Source organism: Tauraco erythrolophus, chromosome 15 (genome assembly GCF_009769465.1).
Source record: "Tauraco erythrolophus isolate bTauEry1 chromosome 15, bTauEry1.pri, whole genome shotgun sequence".
In the NCBI taxonomy this organism is placed as follows: Eukaryota; Metazoa; Chordata; class Aves; order Musophagiformes; family Musophagidae; genus Tauraco; species Tauraco erythrolophus.
In genome coordinates, this window is record NC_141479.1 from 8,324,695 (window position 1) to 8,344,505 (window position 19,811).

At 38.8% G+C, this 19,811-nt stretch overlaps 1 protein-coding gene across 2 annotated transcripts in view; it reads right to left on the reverse strand.

The window, feature by feature from the left end:
- Window positions 1-19,811, reverse strand: part of LONP2 (lon peptidase 2, peroxisomal) — a 41,312-nt gene that overhangs the window by 2,520 nt on the left and 18,981 nt on the right. For both annotated transcript variants that reach the window (XM_086621086.1, XM_086621085.1), the window contains 6 exons: window positions 19,429-19,579; window positions 18,784-18,910; window positions 17,593-17,726; window positions 9,359-9,501; window positions 2,388-2,595; window positions 873-1,063 (listed from right to left, as the gene is read on the reverse strand). In XM_086621086.1, the coding sequence (XP_086477212.1) occupies window positions 873-1,063; window positions 2,388-2,595; window positions 9,359-9,501; window positions 17,593-17,726; window positions 18,784-18,910; window positions 19,429-19,579 (954 nt within the window). The remainder of the gene's footprint in view (window positions 1-872; window positions 1,064-2,387; window positions 2,596-9,358; window positions 9,502-17,592; window positions 17,727-18,783; window positions 18,911-19,428; window positions 19,580-19,811) is intronic.

Consider the following 19,811-nt stretch of genomic DNA (forward strand, 5'->3'; position numbering starts at 1 on the left):
ACCCACCTTGAACAGCAGGCAAGATTTGGTCACCAGTGCAACTGGAAAGCTAAGCAACCTCGCACCAGGTTGGAAACCCAGTGTTTATTTTTCACTACAGCCTTGAACAATGGGCAATCTTGTCAGTCTAACTGCCACCAGAACGCTACTTCAGAGATCCTTCTCGGCTCCTACCTTACTGTGTTACCTCTGGTTTACTCTCTCCTGCATGAAAAAAATACTACATTCCAACTTTATCCTTCCTTTGTCCATCATTTGGTATGAGATCATAACTCCTGCATCTGCTTAATCACTTAGGCCAGGCTCCATTTGATGCCTGAAACTAAAGCTGTTTGTTCGAGAACTCTCCTCTGCCCTTGTGCTTTGAGAAGGCTTTGTGGGAACACTATTCAGCTTACATACAAGGAACAAAATCTAAGAAGAATCTAAAAATACACGTTCAGAGATAGCTTCAAGAGTAACCTACATGCAATTACTGTAAGAGCTTTACGAAACAACTTTTCAAAGAAAGCGGAGATACTTCTGAAGTAGTAGTTTGAGGAGGCATGTTTAGAAATAGCAATACATGTTTTGGAACCATCTTGAATTTTAAGATTTCGAGGTTTCCTTTCTAGCAAGACACTTCAATGTTCTGTCCGTGAAAACGGCATCAAGGGTAGCTTGAACATGACATGCAAAGCAGACCGAGGAGTTACCACAGTACGGCAGCAGACTGGCTTCCATCAGCCTCCTGCAACCGCACCAGAAGAGACTGGATTGCTGCTAAGGAACGAGCCAGCCGAACTCTCCTTTTGTAAATGGCTGTGAACAGATTTTATATCCAGAATATGGAGAATTAATACAACTTAGCTCTTCTCTCAGACGATGCTTACCGGAAGAACAAGGCCTCTTAGTGTAATTTCTCCCGTCATGGCTACATCCGAACACACCAGCCGCCCACTGAAGAGTGAAGCAAGACAGGTTACTATGGTAACACCAGCAGATGGCCCATCTTTTGTGACAGCTCCAGCTGGGAAGTGCAGATGGATGTCAGTGTTGTCAAGGAGATCAAAACTTCCAGAAGCTTAAGGAAAAAAAGAATGGTTCCAATGTGAAAAATCTAAACACGTTTTGTTCCTGGTCTTTACTCTAAAAGCCCACCAGAGAACTGAAAGTCTTAGTGCTGGTTTTTAACAGGAAGCTGAAAAAACAGCACGATATTGCAGAGGCCCTAGAAAAAAACCAGAAAACCCAACAAGGTTTCCTAAGGGCAGATTCCTAGGCAAAACCGTAACAAGTTAACCAAGAAGTTCAGCATTTGCCTATGTTGGGAAATTCAGAGTAGGGATTAATGTAGAAACCAAGGAATTCCTACACCGAATTTTTAGGTTTTTTTTATGTCTCAAACCATAAATGTCAATTTTCAGAGAACATACCACAAAACTGGCACTCCACAGAAACTCACCATTAACCGATATAAAAGTAAATCTCTCACTGAAATCTTTTCACCTTACTTAACCCGTACGACGTAACAGTGTAAACCAGAGAGGGAAACGTGTTCACCTTTAACACCAGCAGCATTTCATACATGGATTCAATGTAAATTTACAACTGTCTAAACTTCCACACACAATGACAGAAACTGGACGATTATTTGACTGTTCAGCAGACAATCAAACTAGAAAGCGCACTTCCAGAACGCTTGGGAGGTTCAAACAAGACAGTAACATGTTTCTTGGCTGAAATGCTATTGCATGGCAGTTCAACAGCTGCCATACAAACCCAACTAACTCTCAAAATATTAAAACTTAAGACTTTAAAACCTACTTTTAACAGAAACTGTGCCTTAATTTCAGAGGAAAACTGCAGACTTGAGTAGCTGTGTCCACATCAGAAAAGCACTGCTGGAAAGCTTGAATGTGAAAATGGGTAAGAGGCAGTGGCTGCCACAACTGGGGAGAAGCATCTCGGCACAGAGGCTGTCCGCAGCCATCCACGTTATTGCAGGGAGAGACTGGCCAGGGTGGGAGAATCTGTAGTGACAACTCATGTTCTGCCCAGACCGACCCATCTGCCAGGCCACTGGCACCTCGGCTTGGCAGACATCAGGAAAAGAGCTACAAAAAGGAACTCCAGAGCTGACTTCAGCTTGAGCATAGCACGGATTGCCGGAGAACCCTTTCTCTGTTCAGGCAATGCTTAATACATTTCCACCATGAGTACAAGTAACTTCCACTGTTACTCAGCAATGCTGCAATCTACTGAATTACTGAAAAAGTACCAAGATTAAGGCCATTTAATTTCCATCCAATAATACTGTTCCTTTACTAGGCAGTGAGAGGCCAGTGGATGCATATGAGCTCTATGATACACGCAGCTCTGTGCTGTTTGCCAGTTTCCCAGCCTACCGTTGGTCAGCTGGTATCTCTTGGCGTTACTGCGCAACCAGCTGATTGCAAGATGCGCCGACTCCTTCATGACATCTCCGAGCTGACCAGTCAAGGTGAGCTGACCTTCTCCATCCATACGACTGGCTTCTACAAACATGATCTCTCCCCCTAAGGGAGTCCAAGCCAAGCCTATGGCTACTCCTGGCTGACTTAAGCGTTCAGACACCTGAGGAAAAACAACACAGGTTGCAGTTTAGGAGACAGTTGTAACAAAACTATTGCAAAAAGCAATTTGATAAGTTGCCTTCAAAGCAACTATATCGACTAAAACACAAAAGTCCAGGTGTCTGATTATTTTTTTTAATGCAGCTTAATTTCTGCCTTATATGTAAACGTTAATTACAGAGTAGGAGCTGTATGTGGCTGCTTAGCTCAAGGCAATGGCAGACGTCTGGGTATATCATTCTTGAAACCTCCCCCACCCCCGAAGTTCAATAAGAAACTCTTCTCTTCAAAGGACTTCAAGTATCAAGTCAATCTTGACCGAACGCTTATATGACTTAATCCATTTGCTAGAGGTATAATTGCCCTGACTGTTTGTTACTTACATGAAAAAAGCCAGTTTTGCTCCCAAGTGTTACCTAAAAGCCTTTTTAAAGGTGGTTTCATTGCCCAAACTACTATCAGACAACACTGATTGACTGACTCCATTAGCAACTGCACGTAGTGGGGCAAGCTCTGCCCTACGCAAGACTGTCAGCTGCTTATCTAAAAGTCTGCCTGTGCCCCGTTACTGGTAAGAGGAATGGAGGTCTCTGAATCCCAGTCTCCTGTGTTAAGGAAAGAGAAGCAGGATGTTTTCCGTGAAAGTTCCAGACTTCGATTTTATTTTGTTTTTGTTTAAGAGATTCTCTTAGAGCGTACAGAAAGTTCTTTTGTTTTTCTGAGCTTCAAGGAGATGAAGAAACCCTGATGAAAGATGACACAGTTATTCAGCATGTTCTGAACCACTAAGTTACATAGTTACTACAAGGCAGAAAAGAAACTGGATGAATTTTGACCGTTAGGCAGTGACTAGAGCAAAAGACAAATACTCCTTTGTAAAATAAATCGATAGGCCCATTTAAAAATAATTTTCTCTCTTACTGAAATGCAGAACTGAAAGTTAATTTGATTCATTCCTGAAAGGGATGAATTCTTCATTAAACTGATTAGAGAATTTGAAGAAATGTTTCATTTCTTCGATAAAAAAATGAGTCAGTGGAGCCTCACAACAGACCCATAGTAAAAGAATTCCAATTCTGAAATCTGCATTTCTAGTTACATTAAAATTTCTCAATCAATTTGTCCCTTCTAAGCACATTTAACATTCCTTTTTATACTACTCACAAATCCAGAGCAACAGACCATTTTTTTCCTCTAGTATCAACTCATTCTGCATTGCACAACTTACCATGATCTTAGTGCTTTCATTTTGCTTCCTCCCAAGAGTCAGCAGAGAAGCAAACTAATCAGACTTTTGTAGAGACACTGAAAAGGCAAAGCCCTGTAAACACAAAGCCGATGTGCTTTTACCCATCAGCCCAGCTGCAAGACTGGAGAAAGCCTGAGCAGCCATGTGCCTTAGGTCGGGAGGCAGAAATACTCGTGCAGCCCTGCTGAGGGCTGGCTCTATTAGAAATGCTTCAATTTGTGAGCCCCAAAGATAGCAAGTCATTAAATGTTCCAGTCCCTTACTAAAATGCCTCTCTGTAATCCCACTAGAAATGCTGCTGCAAGTCCCCAGGTAGTACACGGGCCTGACGTTTTGCAAGTGAAAGAGCCGCAGTGGATTACCTACGCAGAACAACACAGCCTCCCACGGGCTTATCAGAACAACTCTCTTTCTAAATTGGAGCCAAACACGAACATTTCAGAATTAGAAATCCATCCCCATCGTAAAAATAGAATCCAAATCAAGACCATAACAATTTTTAGCGGTTTCTTTCTGTTTCACAAATAGAAAACAGCTTCCTTTATGCAATAAGAGCGAACAACTATTCACTCTACAGCTGGTACCTCTGGTTACTGGCCAGAGATGCATGTTTGAAAAAAGTAATCCCGTTTACGAACACAGAAGCTGTGCTACTGGTAGCTGTAGGCAACTCAGATCTATGACAGGAACAACTTGCTCATGCAAGAGAATCAGTGAAGCAAGAAAAAGCATTCAAAGTCCTATCAAATTAAATTAAACACACATACTGCTTGTTTCAATTTCTGATTTTGTATCACGTTTTGCGAAATGCTATACTGAACTGTTGAGCGCTGCCGTCTTCTAAGTTTGACGACTGAGATTTGAAATGTGATGCTTGCCCAGGATCACTGTTTCTTGGTTTGAGGGGAATCGGCGCTCCGCGGAGGCACAGTGCCAACTCTGACTACAGCAAAGCTGACACAGGAGCTCCTGGCGCAAACAAGGCTCCAGCTGTCAGCAGAGACAAGCAGCAGAGGCCAGGGGGACTGGTGTTACATGCCTGGACTGACAACCAGGTAAGTCCGTGACTATAATGTCACAGTAACATTGGCAAAAAGAAGCCAACACAGCCCCTCTGCTTGGTTCTCTTGTAGCCCTCAGTTATCTACATATTTTGAATGACATAATACCATTTCCTTTTATTAGCATAATTTAGCCGGAATGGTTGTTTTTTTTTTTTCTAGCATTTAAGAAAATTGTACATAATAGCGTGTTTCACTTTTATGGTATCAAAACACCTCGTCTTACAGCAAGCATTTTCATTTTTGTTAACATAAGTTTCTGTATCCGTTCCCTGTATTTTATTAGCTACACTGTCTTACCCTGATTAGCTTAGTAACTGCTTAGTAACTCAGGTTAACAAAATCAATTAATCCTGGTTAGACTGAAATCCAACACCACCGAAGCATTCTCCTTTACACTTGAGATCTCAACTATGTGTTTTGGCAACTGGTCATGGTTTGAAACGTTTCAGGTATAATGAACACTAGTAACTGTCCATACCATTTCCCAGCCCAAAGCAGCCATCAACAGGGTTTGTTGGTTTGGGGTCTTTTGTTTTCTTCTCCGTTTTTTGGACTGGATGTTAGCACTGGCTCCAAATGTCTATCAATCCAAAACAGTTCACAGGCTCATGCCACTGCTGGAACGCTCAGAGGCAGAAAATGGTGAACATGACTAAAGATCGAAACCCAAATCATCGTTTATCTCACCTCGGTACAAACTCCCTCCTCTATCCTCAGACTGACAGGTAGGTACCTCCTCCTACTTTCACAAGTAAGTTGAGATATGGTAAGAGAAACTAGGTGTGCAGTAAGTGCTAATCACCTTTCAACCATCACTCTTCACACTAACAGGTAGACTCAGAGGCCAGCAGCTTCTCTTGCTGTACTACTACAGACTGTACTACCTCTGCTGCAGCCTCTTCACCTGAACGTTAACTGACGTGTGTTGACAGGCATATGCACAGAAAACGCCCTGGCAGCTTTGATAACTTTCTTCAGAAAAGACACTTGAAAATCCCCAGAAACACCCCCACACAAAACCCCAAACAACCATTCGATACTCAGAGGAAAGCACATTACATTCCATTAAACACAGCTATCAAGTGTTACAGTGAGCTCCACAAGACTCAATCGCTGCTGGCACCTCTGAATAATTTCTTCTCACAAAAAGTCAGAGGAATTTAAATTAGAAAAAATCCTTACTTATACTCTTTAAACAACTTCAGTTAAAAATGACCATTAGAATGAGCTGATGGCTGGTCATGCCTGTCAGATGATGGAAGAATAGGTCACGGACCTGTGGAAACAGTCTTGTTTTTCTGAAATTTTTGTAGATGAGACCAACCCAGCTACAATTTAGCTGTAATATGAGTAGATGGACATATTGCCAGATACATTTTAGCTGCCTGGACACTGCAAAATTAAAGCCTTAACATGTAGCTCAGCCATTTATTTTAAAATATTTAAGGTTATTCGAAGATAAAGGAAAAGAGACATCACTGCAAGTCTGGAGTTCTGGACTTACAAAGTCAGTCAGCATAATTCCAAAGCCTTACTGTGCGATTTATGCCAACATTTGTTCTGTAGGGTGACACGTAAGATTATTTGTTTGTGATAAATGAATTAATCCTACAGCTATGAGCTGAGTATTCTGTCATGCCTTTGTGCTGGGAGACCTCTGCAAAAAATATGAAAGCCATGCATTGAAAAGGTGAAAGATGACTCACTCATTTCAAGTTATTCCCTGAAGGACAACGGATCAATTAAATTGTGTCATGTTTTCAGTTCTATTTGCTCAGTCTCATCTGAGTACTGATGTGGCGGCTGCCTCCATTGTATCTTTATTTCAACTAATTATACATGGCAAAATGCAGGTCAAAGGTGAAGCTTTAAAGGCTAGATACAAAAAGAAGAGAGACACGCTGCAGACTACAGAACCAGAAAAAACACCGTAGCCCATCTGAAACGCCTGTCATTGGGACAGGAGCCATACTCTTCATTTGAAAGAATCTTGGGGGCACTCAAGAAAATTCATAAGAATAAAAGGTTAGTTGGGAAAATTCATTAAAACAGGAGTTCTGTGGCTATCTGAGCAATTTACATTGAAAAAAATCACGTGTACTGAAAAATATTTATTTGTTAATAAACACAGCTAATAGTACATGCAAATAAATCCTGACCTGCTCTAGGAATCGATGCTGTGTGGATTCATCTCTAGTTCTATTTATGCACCAGTTAATTTGCCTGCTAAATACAGAAACTTTCAAAAAACCTTTGCTACACAAGTCAAAAGCTTCAACCAGTCTTATTTCAGCTTATACAGGCCAGCAGACCCACGAAATGCTTACGTGCATATACATGGCAACTGTTCACTCAAAAAAAACAGCCCAGCACTCATGTATTTGCATATTTGGAATTAAGAACCACACTAAAAATTTTACTTGCGCTAGTTACTCCTGTAGAAAAAGGACAAAATAGCAGAAATTATTTACCAACACAGCCACGCTACCAAATGTAAATGAATAATCAACTCCAGAAAAAGTTCAAAACTATGCAGAACATCTAAGGAAAGTCACATACTAATGTATTTCTTGGCCTACAATCTAATTTTTATAAAGTGTGGTAAATTCATATTTATTTGAATTAATTCTACTCTTGACTGGGAGATAGGAATACAGTTGCAAGTGACCAGAATTTTTGTACAAATTCACAAAATTCAATTTATTTTTTAGCACCTTTATGAAACTAATAAACACCGTTTGTAGAGATCGGAGTATTGGCTTGAATATTAAGTTCCATTTACAGCAATGGCTCTATGTGCATCTGCAATTCAAGCATTAAAAAGCCAAATGACTGTGCAGTGCTTTAGTTCCAAAGACCAGATGTCTGAAGTATATAACATACTTCAAAATGAAAATTCAGACAGAATGTTATTTCTCTGAAAAAAACCCACACGCTATTTTTCAATAATTGTTTCTAAAAGTCAAGTAGTGACAAAAAGATAGACAGAGTAGTAAAAATTTCCACAGGAGTATTAAAAATGGTCTGATGGCTACAGTCATTCCAAATCAAGCTAAAGCATATCCACACTACTTTCTTAATTAAAATGGCCTTAAACTGTCTTGTGTGATTTTGTTATTGGGCATAGCAGCTTCTGAGGGATGAAAAGAAAGAACATAAGTTGCTCACAGTAATTTGCCTAAAGAGTAATCTCTTCTAATTTTCTGAAAGTAAAAAGAAGAAAATCAGAACACAAATGACCAATGTGAAAAAACTCAGCCAAGAGAGTCATAAGGTACTGGTCTCTTGACCACCTGATCTTCCTTGCCTCCCATTCTCCCCCACTTCCACTGTCACCATCATCCTCCTCCTCTAACACAATCAATAGTGCTGTCTTCTTTCAACTTGTTTCTTCATTTCTGTCTTTTCATTAAGAATCTCTTCCATGATAAAATCCTCATATCCAAAAACCTCAGTTCAGGTCTAAAAACTGTTCTTTAACGATCATTCATTTTCTCCTGCTTCCCCTGTGTACCTTGTCTCCTTTTTATCCTCCAAATCCCACTGGAGTCTGGTTCTCTCATCTAGGAGAGAAAAATTATCACAGGAAAGTTCTTAAAAGTTTGACTTTTGTCTCTTCCGGAAGTTTTCCCTTCATTTCTATTTTCTCTGTAACTTAATGGTTTACCGATCTTTTCTCCAGGCTGAACACAAATTTAGCATTCCATTAGCAACTGGTCTCCTGTCCTAGTGTTACATAGACTACTTACATTCGGTCAGTCCACCTGGACCTGAAGTAAAGCAGAGAATAACTGCAATGATGAAAAGAGAATCCCAAACTAACAAACTACTTTAATTGATGGCATTTTCATAGAACGCAGCAAAATACAGATGAGGGAAAAGAAAAAATGCTGGAATATGCCTACAGAGGAACAGAGCTGGTACTAGGAAGCTGGAAGTGACTGACTTATCATAAAACATTTTTAATAGTTAAGAGTCGCATTAATCTAAAGAATGTCTGAGAACCTCTGGTGCAAACTGAAGTGGTTTTAATACCCAAAAATGCTGACTGGCTTTAAGGAGGTATGTGGGACAATCCTTAACACAGCTGCCTCAGAGACAGGATTCCTGGGTTCTACTTTTGGCTTCTTTCCCAAGACCACCAAACATCTCCCAAACAAAAGCAAAGTTGTTATAAACTGAAAAAACACCACCACATTCTTAAGCGCTGCTGCAGGCATCTTTGCTAACAGAAAGTCATGCCATTATGTTATTTAGGTACCCAGAATTAAAACACAACAAAAAGTTCTTTAGGTGAAAAACACTTGGCGGAACACAAAGAAACACAGTCCTGTTACTAATACATTTTAAAAAAAGTTAATATTGTATAAACTCAGTCAATAGCAATAAAGCAGACAACTAGTCAAAGCAGATAGAAACAGCGGTCAAGCAGAAACAAATGAGGATGTTACCTCCATTTCATACATGGGTGGCCCCAGGATATCTTTTAAGGCATGGAAATCAATTAAAATCGGCATTTCAGGTGGCAGAGCCAGGTCAGCTGTGTCACTGATGGATTCTGTTTTTGCATCTTCTGTGACATGCTCTCTGCAATCTAAGAGAAGAAAACCTCATTTAGGATTTGTAGCGATCTTTCTTGACACAGGAATTTAAAAAATCATGACAGAGAAAAATAAAATATTCAAAGAAACGTTCAGAAAGGTCATGAAAGTGTGCTTAAACCATCTTTCACAAAAATCTTGTCAAATTAAAGATAATATGGTTTTGAATTTCAGTATTAAGCCTAAACATGTTCTCACTGTTCAGCAAGGATAATATTAAATCTAGAGCACTGAGATGAAACTCACTTGCTTAAATGCATTTTAAACTAGGTCAAAGAGCAAATCACATTCAGTTCATTTAGGACTTCATGCTTTTCATCAGATTTGTGCATAAACCCAGTATTTGTAGGAGGTGATCATGTTTAATGTAGTGTAATATAGAAAATGGAGCTGCATGTGGAAACATTGGAAGCTCAGTAACTACTGTTCTTTTTATGTACATTTACAGCTATGCTCTCTGTGGTCTCTTTCTGCAAGGATTTAAATGCTTAACTTCCGACTCTAGTTAATTAAGTTCTGTCAAATAAAGTAGGAGCATTTTGGCCAGATTTTCATACATTGCTTTGCCACGTGGCTGCATTACCAGCAGCTAGCCTGCATTACACTCAACAGCATCTCATTTCACAGTATCCATCAAGGACGGCTTAACTTGCTGCCTGTCACTCTGCCTTCCTCTCTCCACACCCCAGTCCCTCAGACACATACCCTCATCGCCAGCTGACCTGGTGCAGGAGAAGCTGCTCCACGTAGATGACACAGAAGCCAGCCCCACTGGAAGCCTAACATCCAGCACTGGTGTGCCGCCTCCTTCCAGGCTGTCCGACAGAACCACTTCCCCGACATAACACAGCCCACGGTTATTGCAGCACATATTCTGATATCACACTTTTTACTTTGATTTTTGCCTCTGATGACTATTATGGCTTTACTGGAAAAGGACATTTAAAGACCATCTCATACAAGCCCCCGCCATCGGTGGGGACACATGTCACTAGATCAGGCTGCTTAATTCACAAAATTGACATCCCTCATTTGTTCAACTGCCAGTTTGGCACACAGCATACGCAGTCCTTGCTCAGGGGAAAAACCTCAAACAATTTCAGTATAACAACTTCCTCCATGGCTTTTGTTTTCAAATAGTACACTTACACAGGGCTCTGCTCTTTTCTTTGTTGGATGAGATATTTCTAAGGTATCTTGACCAATAACCACTAGCAGCAAAAAAATTCCTCAACGATCAGATTATTAGGCATTTTCAGAAATACCTACAGGTGTGATATACTCTTCAGGAAGAGCTACTAAAACCAATTAGTCTAACACTTCTGAACACAATATACTCAAGTGTCATCAAGAAGGGACCACATAATTAAAGCAATAGTTATGGATTCAAAAGCGTGCTCTTTCCTTCCTCCATTTGTAGTATGATTCTATTTCTTACCTATACAATTGTTTCCTTTGCAGCATTTCCTTAAAATTTCTGTTTTCTCTATAAATGTGTTTTCTACACAAAAGTGAACTGTAATATAAACATCAAAGCCTCAAAATTGTTTTAAACCAGACTACACAGCCAGTTGTTTGCACAAATAAGCTCGAGAACTTAAACATCATTTGCACGAGGCTACGCTGCGCATTTACTTAAGCGGCTGTGCACAGAAGGAGAATGTAAGCAGGGAGTCATTTCCCCACAGAATCTGACCCAGATGCAAAAGGCTCATTACCATTTTCTCAAAAGCCCCAAGCAATATTTTAGTGAAACACGTACCAGAGAAATGATAAACACTTGAACAATCCAGATGTTTCCAAGGTTCTGTGGCAGTTTTACGGCACTGCCTCATTGCCCTGAGGCTGCCATTAAGAAAAGCATTGTGCACGTACGAATCGTGAAGGTAGTTCTCACCCCCAAACCACAAGCCTAAGATACACTGAAAGCAATAGTCTATATTACGCAGGAATGTACGCTGCGCTTCACGACTTCTGCACCATGTTCTGGGAAATTACCCACTGTTGCTTCCTTTCCTTGAATTCTTTTTTACTTTCAACAAAGAAATTGTCTTCTCTTGCATATTAACGCATGCTCAATAATGGAAGATCCAGAAATTTAAATAATTATAGAAAATAACATTAAGAGGTGTTCGGTCCTGCAAAAGTAATTCTCAGAATGGATGAAGACAGAATGTCGCCTTTCACAGGACACCAACTATCCTTTTACTAATCCTGATATGCAAAGGCCTTTTTACAGTTAATTTTGTTGCAGTGCAGTTCTCACTGATGCCTTCATACGGTATCAAGGAAAACATTTTACATCACCATTACCGTACTCACACCAACTCAGCTTTCATTCAGGACTCCTGTCTAATAGCTACTATCCAACAGCCACTAATCTTTCCATTGTACAACTCATTGCTCCACGCATAAATCCCCTTCCTTTACTGTAAACGCTGCCGCAGTCAGGTGGCCCTGCTGTTGTTCCAGCTTGTCTCTATATTTTTGTTGAACTACTATTTTTGTACATAATAAATCCAAATACGTAAATGCTATCAAGTCTAGGAAACATAACCCTGCATGCTATTCTTGCAACTCAGACTGCAATTTCAACACTATGGATCTTCGAAACCTGAGTAATTTGATACGACAATTCATCTTTTAAAATAAAACTGAGTTTAAAAACAAATGCTTTTGTTCTATACCAAGATTTCACTGCCTAATAAGCACAATTTTTCATTTCTGCTTGCTCTTATTTCACCTAGTTCTACGTATGCAGCTGAAGGAGACAGACTTCCCGTAAACAAATCAGTAGTTCATTTTTGAGGCCACCTGCCATATTAAAAGAATCAGAAACTCTTTCATTGAGTTTATACAATCTAATTAGTAGACCCCATTTTACAATCTGTAACAATAACAAACTCTAGACTTTTTTCTAGAAATATGAATGTAAATTCTGATGTTATCTAATTTTCTATAAAAGCATATAGTGATGTTCCAAAACAATTACTAACACTAACTTTTTCTTTGAAGGACAAAAACATCTTCTTTCCTCACCTTTACAGAAGTGCTGACTATGAAGAATCTGTAAAGACGCAAGTAATTAAGATTTCCATTAATGATGACAAATACTTGTTCCCTACCTATCCCAGAGGAACAGTCATAAACCGTAGCACAAGATAGATGACATATTTATCTAAAACAAGACAGTTAAATTCAAGTTTCCAGAAACAGAACTTTCCATTGTCCAACTTAAAATCTTACGCACTACATACCCGGGGAGCGTTACTTCCAAAAGATTTTCTTTTGGAAAGGAACTCCCTTCCTGGGACCCCAATTCTACTAACACTTACTAGTTTGCTTAAATTTAATGCTATGTGCATTTTCCCCCACAGGATCAGAACATTTCACAAAATAATCACATTCCATCAATTCTGATCTAGAACTGCAATGTGTACTTGAAGCACTTGCATTTGAGGTTTTCATGCAAGAATATTTAGATAAATTAACACAGCAAAAAAAAAAGTTTCTATATAAATCCCACGCTTCATAATATAAAGAAGACAAATAATAAAAGACATTCCAAGCAATTTTTAGAAATAACGACATATTACGGTCTGCAGAGCTGACAAGTATACTAATGCCAGCACAGCTGAGCTCCAACTTGAGTGCCTACAGTCATACCACTGTGAGATTTATGCTGATCAGATTTCACAAACTCATTTCCCAGTGCTATGGGAGATTCCATGCTGCTGGAAGTGCCAAGTTTTGGCTAGAACGTAGAACAGGTCACTTTTTGCAAGAGCAGTGATGTTGGCACAGCAGTATTGAGGCCTTTGTACACACCAAAACCAAGCAACCCCTCCTGCCAGTCACGCACAATAACATCTTGTGAATAAAACGTATTATGCCCAAGTTGAGGGAGGGAGAGTAAAGACTACGTGTTTCAGTTCATGTTGACCACTTCAAACTTGCATTTAAACTCAAAACCAAGTGTTGTTTAACTCACAAGGAGTAGAACAAACCCTACCCTACTGTATTACTGGGTTATGGAAATATTTAAGTATTTTCAAAGCTTTGGTTTCAACAGAGATAGAATCCTCATTTAATCACTTTCAGTTATTAAATATTACCTTTCTGAAACCTCCTTTCAAGTCTGAATTAGACAATTTTTCACTCTGGGTTTCAACTGCTGTATCATGTTATGATGGCTCAGTGCACAGTTGCTGTATTGTATTCTCCAGGCAGTTGCACTAAAATAGGAAGGAGTGTTTCAAGTATTTTTGTGACTTCTAGAATTTCTTATAGTGTCAAAGACTAGATGAGTGTCTCATAAATCTCAGATAGCGTTTCAGTAAAATATCAGATACTGTTACTGTACACAAGGATGACTCCCTGGAGAGGTCTGAAAAACGACTCCATTTGCTTTTGCTGAAGTTCACTGTACAAATTCAACGACTGACGCAAACTAACACTTCTCCACTTGCCAACTTCATCATAAAGCTCAGGACTCAAAGGAGCACGGAAGGCAACACAAAGCTGCCAGTGTATTTCAATCATGCATTTTTGGAAAGTGCTAAACATGGCTTGACAGCATATCTCCTAGCATCAGTTCTGCTATGGCTGGTATCCTCCGTTTTTAGAGCCTACTATCAAGCAATGTCAAAAGCCTGATGTTTGCAAAGCCCTGCAAACAGATGTTCCACTTTGAGTTAATAATCTGATTTAATCAATATAATGACAGAAATTTTGTGGTTCTACCACCCAATGTTTTCCAACTTTTATTACAAACCCACAAGCCAGAAGGCTCTCAGCTGAATAAACACAACAGGCACCATGTTTCTATTCTGATACGGTACGAATGATACACAAATTATGCTTTAGTCAGTCAGAATCTACAAGGCAAGCCTGTAGCTTGCTCTCTCATGTTCACAGCTCATGACATATGAATGCACTAACTGTAGAGTCTTAATCCCACATCAGTAACTGACAAATGTTTACAACAAAAATGAAGTATGTCTTTTTATACAGATAAAGAAAAAAAATAAGCTAGAAATAATTCTAAATGAAGCTATTAAGATACAACAACTTGATTAACTATTCTTCCAGAGTCATTCATTATACAAAAAAAAAAAATCATCATCACTATGAACAACTGCACAAATGTCCACTGCTGAACTGGAAAAAAATAAATCCAAAGAAATAAATTTAGGCTACAAATCCCATTATTTGCATCAACTTGTAAGTATTTGGGGATATTTCCGAGTTTTGTTTTAAATACTCGGTTGTTTCCAACAGACTGAATGAAAACTAAACACAAAATATTTTTTAAAAGTGTCCTTCTCTCATACACTCCCAACAAGTGACATATTCTGGTAAAAATACAGCAGGGCGTAAGCACATTATTAGTACATAATAAAACACATTTTGCATAGTGCACCATTCTTCAGACCATGTCTGTCTTCACAATACCAAAGTTTAACTATAGAGCCACCTGCCCCTTGGACTCTGTTTTATTAATACCGCTTCTTCTTACAGACAGTTTCAATTCCAGAAGCACAAAGACAACTCTTGACAGCTTATTTCTTCTGGCCTTACTTCAAATTGTGTTTCAACTGGAAGCGCTAGCATTTTGCCCTCTTTTGAAGCACTTAGTTTGCTGTTTTCACTTAGCTTTGGTAAGTTGCAACTCCAGTACTAATTTTAACAGTGTATAATTTTAACAGTATAAATACCTAGGTTGCAAGTACAGTGCTAATTTTAACATTGTAAATATCTCTCCTGGATTGAGATGTCTAATACAGTTCCTGTTTGTTCTTTGCTTTAATAATAAAAACGTTTCTTCTTATAATATCAGGAGTTGTGCTGTGAACCTACTTTTTGTTTATCAGAAGGCTTGAAGAGCAGAACACTTTTTTTTAATTCAGCAATCGCATTAGACCTTTTAAGCACATTTTAGACACAGCTACCCTTCAGTGCAAAGAAATATTTAAAAAATATGACTCACCAAAATTACTATCAAAAAAGTGACAGTAGCAAAGACATCCGATATTGCTTGCTGTTAGTAAGCCTGGCCACCATGGCCCAAAGGCTCAGTATTCTGGTTCAAGAGGAAGTTCAGGTACCACAGAAACATCAACAAAACTCAGTGTTTGACTTCAGAAAAGTCCAGCACAAATATAAATGGATGCACGGAATACAAATGGAAAGCATTAATAAATGTGTCTTAAAAGCTCTTCCATTTAATGTAGATGAGACAAACTACAGCGTCATTCACGCATGCACAGCCACTGCTACTGCGAGCGTTCACCTTCTTTAAGCTAAACATCCAGAGCAAACCAAGCTGAATCCACTCCAGCAAATGCTGACTTGTAGGCCAAATTCAGTCTTCTGTTACTACCGTTTCCACAGACGTTATGACGATCTTAGAAAACTCAACAAGCTGGAGGAAGATACAATTTTCAAAAGGGAAATACTGAGTCGGGGAAAAAAGACAAGTTAATGCTGAAAGCCCTCAACAAACAGATTTACAGAGACAAATTACAGAAGTTTTTACTATGGGTAAAACTCTTCTTCATATACTCTTCTAATTAACGTAACTGATATTTGTACAAACAGTGGTATTCCCTCCCCCAGGTTTTTCTCCCTGGAAGGGGGTGAGGGGGGTGTCATTCAGACTTGTAAGCTGCCTTATTTTAAAGGAACAGATAATGAGTCTCCTTATTCGTCCTCTAAACCCGTCCAGAACTATTCTAGCTGTAGAGATGTTAAAACACAGAGGTTTTCTCCACACTGGCTTAGTTGTGGAATCTTTCACAACATCAAACCAACAGGAGTCTCTTTAGCATTTTAAGTTTGTGAGGATTCTGGAGCAAAAGTAAGCAGCCATACCATGGCTTTTGTTTTCCGGTGTCCTCTGGCACACAGTTGTTCTCTGACAGACCGGCAGTATTTCTTGTCAGAAAACATCAACAGGACTTACTGCAGTCTTCAAAAAAGAAACAAACAAACCACCCAACATCCTGCTTGCTAGATTATATTAAGACTGAGGACTATCCACATTTTACAAGTTCAACTTCATGTCTGGACTCTGTCCTTTAACATTTCTCATCTACCTTGAACTGTGGGCTACTGCAGACATCTAGTGCTGCAATGAGCACTCTGAAACCTTGAACAGAAAACTGCTGTTCAGTGCGATCCTCCATCAGCAACTGACTGGAACAGCAGCACAAATATTTGTGCTCTGCATGGTACATTTCACCAAGCACAGTATGGATGTTCATTTTTGTTAAAGAGAACATTGACTTGGGGATGAGAAAGGGAGCAGTCACCCATTGCATGCTGCACATGAACTGGATTATGGGCCTGACTTCTTCCTTTCTCTCTTTCAAGACTTCTCTTTCTCTATTTCAAGACTAGAAAGAGGTCTACCTCTACTGGTGAAGCAGTTACCTGACTACTTTTGCTGTCTGAGAATTTTACGTTTAGTTTTCATCCAGTCTGTTGGATGACTGGGAATGATAAATCACTGTATACATGGGAAACGAGAACAGACTTACTGAAGTTGACAAGTTACCAAAGCTCCAAGAGACTTAAAATTAGTGCAGTCTTAAAGGCACATAAAAAAAGCCCCTAAACCTTTCTAATTTCAAAGCTCTTCAAGTAGACGTTTAGAGTACAACAAAATAACCAGATTGAGTTCTGAGCTGGTAAAGCATGGACAGCATAGTTAAAGAACTTCTTTAAATCCAATAACTAAAGCCATGCTTAGTCTTTTACTAAAGGAAAAAAGTGAAAAGATTTGCATAATAAAGCCTAGAAAGACAAAAACCACACAAATCATAATTGCACACCTAAGATATGAAACAGATCCATTGTACTTCTCAGTTACCAACCTGGCAGGCTGAAATTACTCTACTTATATTCCAAGCCATAAATCAGCATTACTCGAACCATGCATAGTAAGAATGCACTCTATTTACAAAGCTTTTAAAAACAGAGCCCTTAAAGAATCATAAAAAAAGAGAAAAGATTGATAAATCAGATTCCTAGTGACTCTGTTAGAAGTTGCCTTTTTAATAAAACATGCAAAAGATACACACCTTCTCCTTCACCCACTTCAGCACGATCTGGCTTTGTTTCTTTGTGCTGTCCTTCTGCCACTTTCACTGCCACTGCTCTGCAAATAGCTCCCAGCTTCCGATCCAGAGAGCGGACTCCTGCCTCTCTGGTGTACCTAATGTAGAGACAATTGTTTTACTGGTGGATATTCTTTGTAAGAGAGATTTCTTTTGAATGTAAACACACTTTCTTTTTAAAAATAAATGCAAATAAAACGAGATGTGAAAGGCAGAGAGACCTTGGGCTACTCTAATAAACAAGAAAAATGTCATGTGCTTTTATCAAAATAATTGTGGTTTGCTGATAAAATTGCAAAGAAAGACAAACTACTAAGTGGGAAGAAGACATGACTAATGCCTGGTGTCCAACCTTAGTGAAATGCTAAACAACGCTCCAATAGCGCTGAGCTCTTCTCAGATGTACAAAAATTAAAAGCAAGAACTATTTTAAAACTCAAAATATAGTTCACTGAAAGTTCAGGAACTGACTGCAAAAGAGTATTTTCTTTTAGTTTATGAATTAAACAATAACACTCACTAAATGCCAAAATGCAGTTCCTGGTGATAGAATATTTCAATTCATTGAACACTGATACACTTTTTCCATTGGAAATGAGCTAGTTTCAAGTCCAAAAGATGTTCTGATCAGCATCTGTGCTCTCACATCCAACAAAAAAGTAGTTCTAATTAGCATAAACTATTGAAAAAAAAATAACCTAATTTCAATTTTTAGACACATATAGCCCATTAAGTCACAGGAAACAAAATGGTAATTTCCATTTTTCCTATGAAAATGACAAAAATAAAACTTCGTTCTTTAAAGTAAAGGTTGTCTGCTGTCAATATCATGGCTTCGCACACTGAACAGTGCAGCAATACTGGCTTCAAGTGTTTCTGTTTATCCATAGTGCCCTGCCAATTGTGTCAACACAACTGATTGTGAGCCAGCTCTGAGAACCAGACCAAGGCATTCTCTAGAGAAGGAAGGATGATTCAGTTTAGACAGCAGAGCCAGCCAGAGCTCAGGAAAGAGTAATTCCATAAATTGCCAATTGTTGAACTTCTGAAGCTAATAAGGTCAATAGATTTAAGAATGTTTTGTGTTCTCAGTTTACAAACAATTTACAAAAAAACCAAGTTATTTAAACTCAAAGCAAGTAATAACGGATTTACCTGGTAATTATGTCCAAAGTGGTTACTTGTGGGATCTGTATTTGCTGTGGAGTCAGGCCGTGTTGTTCAAGCTGTTTAGGAATCAAGTGTCTATGTGCAATTTCAATTTTTTCTTCTTGTGTGTATCCTTTAAAAGATAAAGCATGTTTACTAATCTTCTTGCTTATACACTACAACATAATAAAATTTCTTACTATTTATAATTGTATTTGATTGAATTTAACAAAAAAAAACCCATCTGTAATGTAAAAGGCTGTTGGTATGATACTTTGTGAGGTTATTCGTAACTTGATGTGAACAACAGAATTTTGTGTTTACAAGAGCCCTTTCTTCACTGGAATCTTAAAAAGATGCATTAGCCAACAGTCACTTCGAATATAAACACATTAAATAGTGAAAATATTGTTACAGGATGTATCTCCATATACCTGGAACTGAATTTTCGTAAGTGTAATGCTAAATTTCATTCTCATGACAGAGGCCATAATGGAGGCATCTCAACTAATCTCTTTCAATGATTCCGGCCATTCAGTCTAGATTCCTGGCAGGCTTACCTTAACCAACCGCGTTTCATTTCAGGAAAAAAACCCCAACATTGTTGAAGGACTTGGAATAGCCACTTTAATGAAAACAGTGTAGTGTTACCTGGAACTTGAATGATTTCCATTCTGTCCAGCAGAGCAGGTGGGATAGTAGCTATAGTGTTGGCTGTAGCTATAAAAAGGACTTGGGACAGATCAAAGGCTACATTTAAGTAGTGATCGGTGAAACTGTGATTTTGTTCTGGATCCAAGACCTTAACAAGAGTGAACACAAAATTGATGCAGTTGCTCAATTAGAAGTAAATAAAATATACACATTTTTATTACATTCCATTTGGCTCTGTCAAATCTGACTTTACGTTCATAAAATATATTATGAATATTTCTAAAGCCTGAGCCTTAATATCCTGCCTCTCTCTGATTACTCTGTAACTACATTCCACACCGCATGCTAAAAGAAAAGTCATTTCCCTGTTAGTTCTTGGT